This window comes from Pyrus communis, chromosome 2 (assembly GCF_963583255.1).
Source record: "Pyrus communis chromosome 2, drPyrComm1.1, whole genome shotgun sequence".
NCBI lineage: Eukaryota > Viridiplantae > Streptophyta > Magnoliopsida > Rosales > Rosaceae > Pyrus > Pyrus communis.
The window spans coordinates 15,785,971-15,791,972 of NC_084804.1; the positions used below are offsets into that span (position 1 = coordinate 15,785,971).

General features: G+C 33.9%; 1 protein-coding gene across 1 annotated transcript; it reads left to right on the forward strand.

Annotated features, from left to right (window-relative positions):
• The first annotated feature begins 2,258 nt into the window (after nucleotides 1-2,258).
• Nucleotides 2,259-4,698, forward strand: LOC137726999 (probable flavin-containing monooxygenase 1). The gene is made up of 5 exons (XM_068465954.1): nucleotides 2,259-2,742; nucleotides 2,858-3,095; nucleotides 3,209-3,384; nucleotides 3,618-3,979; nucleotides 4,198-4,698. Exons 1-5 carry the CDS (start codon nucleotides 2,305-2,307, stop codon nucleotides 4,538-4,540), a joined length of 1,557 nt encoding a protein of 518 aa, XP_068322055.1. The 5' UTR covers nucleotides 2,259-2,304; the 3' UTR covers nucleotides 4,541-4,698.
• Nucleotides 4,699-6,002: the final 1,304 nt, after the last annotated feature.

Here is a 6,002-nt window from a genome sequence, read left to right on the forward strand (position 1 = left end):
CTATGTTTAACGATTCTGAAAAAGGTAACAACACGTGGCACGATGGCATTGGATAAAAATCATATCGAAATCCATCACAAATAATTATCTTTTCGAATAATGACATGTGTCGCAACGAGAACAATTAAAAATCTTATCCGAAATTACAAATAAAATTATTTTGTATTATTTTATAAATAAAAAATACTAATATTTTATTGCCTATTGCCAGAGTTATTCAGTGTAAGGGTGGAAATGCAAATGTCTGTTACTATTCATTAAAAGAAGTTACTGTTTACTGAATGGATTAATAATGAATAGTCTTAGGAGGCCGTAGCAACGATAGAGTTGCTTTCAATGGAAACAAGATGCTTTTTTATTTTTATTTTTTATTATTTTTTTATGCAAAGGGCATGAAGAAGATGAAGTGGCCATTTTAAAATTTGAGATGAAACGATAGCGGCTTAATATTATTCTAATATCCAAATTTGACTAAAGCTGTTTACTATATTTATATTTGTATTATTATCATCCGCAACCCTTGGCTATTAATTCATAAATTTAATTTCATAAGCTGTTGAGTAAAGCTGTTTACTCTATTTATACTTGTTTATTATGATAACGTGACGTTATCATCATCATATTATTATTATTTAAGTTCTTTTTGCAGACCCTATCCATGGGCATTAATTCATAAATTCAATTTAAAATTCTAATCTCTTTATTATCACGAAGAAAACTAACTTTTTTTTACTTGTTTATCTCCATGTATTTGAATCTTCTTTATGGCAAATCCATCATGTCAATCAAGTTATGTGCCACGTATTTTCAATTTGGGGACAACAATGTGATGCCATTACTAAAAGGGCCAAGGATCCTCATCATGGATATTTAAAAGATCAATCAATCGTATATATTCATCGTATGTTGCACTGTTAATTTTCGTTAGGTAATATTTATATTCAATTTTAAATTTTAAATTTTAAATAATTTTTATCCGCATGATATACGATAAACAAACATGATTGATTGATCATCCGGATCCCTACAAAAAGAATTCAAAGAGGATCCTATTCCTATTAAAAGAAATTGTATATAGTATATACATATGAAAAGTCAAATGGCGTGATATGACTATTAATTTGTTGCAGGGCCGTTCTAGAGATATTTTAGGCCCGGGTGACATTGAAAAATGTGCCCTAACTTCACACGTAAAATTTCAATAAAATTATACTTAAAAAACACTTCAAACTCAATAATTAAGAAATATAGAAAATATAATTTATTTTGTTCGAGAGAAGGGAACTAAAAACTGTGGGCTTACAAGTAGATAGATGAGGAGCTTTGTTTTCATTCTATCTAAACTTTACAGTGTTTTTATATAAATCGTGATGTGTCTTTTCTTATTCACTAATCTTGTCAATATGAAACTACAATGACGTTTTCGAGTCTTTAATTGATATGCATAAGCAGTGAATGAACACTAAATTAAACCTATCGGTGGCATGTCATATGATTTGCAAATTTGGTCTATGCATTACTCCTTGTTGAAGGTTAGACTTGAATTGGAACGAATGTTTAAAAATTGCAACCCACATAGCTACTAGCTAGTAATTAAAAAGAAATTAACAACTGAATATAAATTCGTAAAATGTGAAGGGAATAAACATGCATATAGCATTTCGAACTCAAGGACCTCTCGTTAATTTCATACTTAAAAAAAAAAAAAAAAAAAAAAAGTTTTATGAAATAAAATAAAATAACCAAAACAGTACTGAAACCAAAATTGAACAAAACCAAACCGAAAAAAAAAAACCGAACCAAAGTTTCGGTTTAGTTTTGGTTTTGACAAAAAACCGAACCCACCCCTATAACTGGATCCTTTAATCCTATTATTTCATCGTGCATCGTGCAGTTAGAAATTATTTTAAATTATATTATTTAAAATTGAACACAAATAATACCTGATAAAAATTAATGAAAAAATATAAAATAAACGAACATAATTAAAAAATTTCCAAAATTATCACAAACAGAATTTGGGCGAAGATCCTGTCTCAAGTGCGTGGAAATGGAGAGGATGCGGATGTTTTATTTATGGCCCAATCACATCAACAAAGAATTTAAATAGGGACAATACTTGGGTACCAAAGGAGTACCTAGTATACTGACAATCCTATCGAAAACAAACCGTGTCATTTTGAAATTGCACACATCTAAAATTCACGTCGGCAAGAAATTATTTTTAATTACATCCTCCCATTTATTAATGAATACGGTATAAAATCAAAAGCATACGGTGACTGATATCCAACAAGTTCAGAAATGGGAAAGCAGGTGGCCGTTGTAGGAGCTGGGATTAGTGGCCTCCTTGCCTGCAAGTACACACTTTCAAAGGGATTTCAACCTATCGTGTTTGAATCTACGAGCAGCATTGGAGGAGTATGGACCAAAACTGTTGAGTCTACCAAGCTCCAAACTCCTAAACCGGTCTACCAATTCTCAGATTTTCCATGGCCATCTTCAGTGGAAGAGGACTTTCCTAGCCAGCATCAAGTTTTGGATTACATCCAATCATATGCTCAACATTTTGACTTGCTTAAGCACATCAAATTCGACACCAAAGTGTGTGGCATTGAGTATGAAGGTGCATCTGAGGATGAGATGCAAGCTTGGAGTCACTGGGGTGGAACTGGAGAGCCTTTCAGCTCCAAAGGGAAATGGAAAGTTGCAGTAGAAGACAAACATAGCCGTTCAACAGAGGTGCCTTCTTGTTTTTACATGCATAGATCTATGTATACATCTTTTCGAGTTTAATTATGTTATGCTGTTATATTGTCAATTTTTAAGTCATACTGATCTGATCATGCATAAGCAGGTTTACCTTGTGGACTTTGTGATCCTCTGCATCGGGCGGTTTAGTGATGTTCCAAACATTCCTGAATTCCCTTACAACAAGGGCCCAGAAGCATTTGATGGGGAGGTTATACACTCAAAGGATTATGCCGCAATGGATTACGAAAGAGCGCGTAACATCGTGAAAGGAAAGCGTGTAACAGTTGTTGGATTTCAGAAATCTGCACTGGACATTGCAATGGAGTGTTCGAACACAAATGGTAACTAGTTTCGTGAAAATTAATTGATTGTCACATGGCATGTACCCAGAATATTGTGATCATTTTGTTCGTAGTTTGTACCTATTCCTCTTAATTAATCAGTTGGTTTGCAGGGATTGAACATCCATGCACAGTAATTTACAAGACAGAGCATTGGACTGTTCCTGACTATCTTCCATGGGGTGTGCCCCTGGCATACCTATACCTTAATCGCTTCTCGGAGCTGTTGATTCATAAGCCTGGTGAAGGCATTCTACTTGGTCTCCTTGCAACAATTCTTTCACCTCTGGTAAACTTTTTTATATTTATTTTCTATGAATTTTTTATAAGCAATCATGTTAGTAGGTTAAATAGTTGTTAGGGGAGAGGAATCAGTGAGGATCAAACCCTCGCCGTGGTGCATGACATGCTTACTTTCCACCACTCCGGTAAAGCATCATTAGCTTATTTTTTATGAACTTAGTATTAATCAATTTGTAAAAAGAGGAGTTTATTAAGAATATATTTGGTGAATTTTAACAGAGATGGGGATTTTCAAAATTTGTTGAAAGCTACATAGCTAAGAAGCTTGGGTTGGCCAAGTACGGAATGGTACCTAAGCATAGTTTTCTTCAAGAAATCAGTTCTTGTCTGCTCTCAACAATACCAGAAAAGTTCTACGATCGAGTCCAAGAGGGAAGCATCATACTGAAAAAATCCCCCAGCAGCTTCAGCTTCTGCCAGGAAGGCATTTTGGTTGAAGGGGAAGCATCCCCTGTGAAGACAGATTTGGTGATACTCGCTACTGGGTTTAGAGGTGATAAAAAGCTCAAAGACATCTTTGTGTCTCCTACCTTTCAGGATTATATAGCTGGTTCGCCGGAGGCCATATTACCCCTCTACAGGTTAGCTTCTTTGAAAGCACATTGGGGCAAGTTTATGCTAAATATACCATATTTGTTGATCACATCTCTCACATAACTCTAGTCCGAGTCCCATCTATCTAGCTAGGTCTTAATTGTGCGAGACATGTGATCAGTAAATGCGGTGTGCACATGTCGATTTATTTGGTCGTTTTATTAACTGCTGCAACATTTACATATGATGGCTTATTTTCAATCAGGGAATGCATACATGGACGAATTCCACAACTAGCCGTAATTGGATTTTCTGAGAGTGTTTCAAACTTGTACACATCCGAGATGAGATGCAGGTGGGTAGCTGAGCTTCTTGCAGGCACATTTACGTTACCAAGCATAAAAGAGATGGAGAAAGATGTGAACAAATGGGACGGATTTGCAAAGCGATACGCGGGCAAATACTTTCGGAGATCATGCAACGGTACCCTTCATATATGGTACAATGACCAGTTGTGCAAGGACATGGGATGGAACCCTAAAAGAAAGAAGGGACTATTTGCTGAATTATTTGAGCCTTATGGACCATTGGATTATGCTCCATCTTAAAATGTCCATAGTGCTTTGACTTATAATTCTACCTTTTCTTTCCTTTCAGATAAGTGTAACTTAAAAAGTTACATCTGTTGTGCCCTACTATGTAATAATATTCAAGGAGAAGAATTTTTGATATATTTGGTCATAACACTCTTTTTTATTTTGTTGATATTCACCATTCATGCTTTTAGATTTTTGCGGCAGAATCTTTTTACATCTGCTATGATTATTTCTCCCTCCACCAACTCATCCCTATTTCAATTTCGACATAAAACAACATGCATTGAAATAATCTGCCCATTCTGTGAAATGCAGTGGACTGTGCTGTCCCTTTTTATTTGACCTTTTATTATAACTTTCTATTCTATATAAATAATTTATAGTTTACCATTTATTTATAAAATTGTTATTAACATTCTAAAAATCTCATTCTACACTTCTTACAAGTTTATTTTTCATTCTAATAATAGAAAATTTGAAATGTCAAATAAATTTTTTAAAGTTCTAATAATAATTTTCTTTATTTAAAAACATTTTAAACTTTAGTCGGATGTTAGAAGACAGTCAGATATTCAAGTGAGGGCGTAAAAAGAAAAAGGAGTCCATTGATAAAAATTGAGTGTGGTCAAACTTTTATTCTAATTTATTAATAGTTAGCAATTGAGAGCTATTGGGAAAGTTAATTTGTGTGGACCTAAAGACATTGAATCAATGAGCAAGTCTCGGTGTATTTCTAACTAACTGATACGAAAAGTGGTTTTCTTGTCAGAGTTTTTGTTTTTTGTATCATGTGAGTTTGATTATGATGAACAATTAAAGATTGCTTCAAGTACGTAAATAACTATATTATCTTTTAAACGTTATTTGCACAGACATCGATCTCGTGCTTTGTGAATACAACGAAACATAACCTAACGCTTCTTGTTTATAAAAATTTTGCACACTTCTGAGACAAACCTTAAGCGCACAAGAGATAACAATAATGCTCAAGATTGTCTAGAAACTGAACTCCATAAATAAGTTTAATTGAGCATTGCTCTTCTATCATTTTTTCTGTCAAGCCTCGTATGTCTTTTGACATCTCTTCTATCTCTTTGTCGTTCTGCATTACTAACATTAGTACTTTTGGTCAAAGATGGAGGAAGGAAAATTATGCTATTGGTTCTTCATTTTTACAAAAATCTTCCTTATATAGATATTAATGTGACTATACCATTCAAATAGGCCTTCATGCATCTCTTCAAGGAGCATTCAAATAGGCATAAATTTGTTCAAACTTCTTGAATATTTAAAAGCTACATTTTCATTTGACTTACGCCTCTGTAAGAAGTGTCTGTACCTAAAATATGCACAATTTTACTTCATTGGTTTAAAGCTAAAATATGATATCTTGGGGGATTAGTGTGCAAATAGACTAAAAGTTGCATGTGGGAATGTTTCTCTGGATGGTTAGAAGCAGTGGCTTTATTGCAAG

Excerpts from the sequence above, each read along its gene's own strand:
- LOC137726999 (XM_068465954.1), top strand. The coding sequence starts at position 2,305 with ATGGGAAAGCAGGTGGCCGTTGTAGGAGCTGGGATTAGTGGCCTCCTT. Across the intron at positions 3,096-3,208 it reads GGAGTGTTCGAACACAAATG|GGATTGAACATCCATGCACA; the intron begins GTAACTAGTTTC and ends GTTGGTTTGCAG. Across the intron at positions 3,980-4,197 it reads GCCATATTACCCCTCTACAG|GGAATGCATACATGGACGAA; the intron begins GTTAGCTTCTTT and ends ATTTTCAATCAG.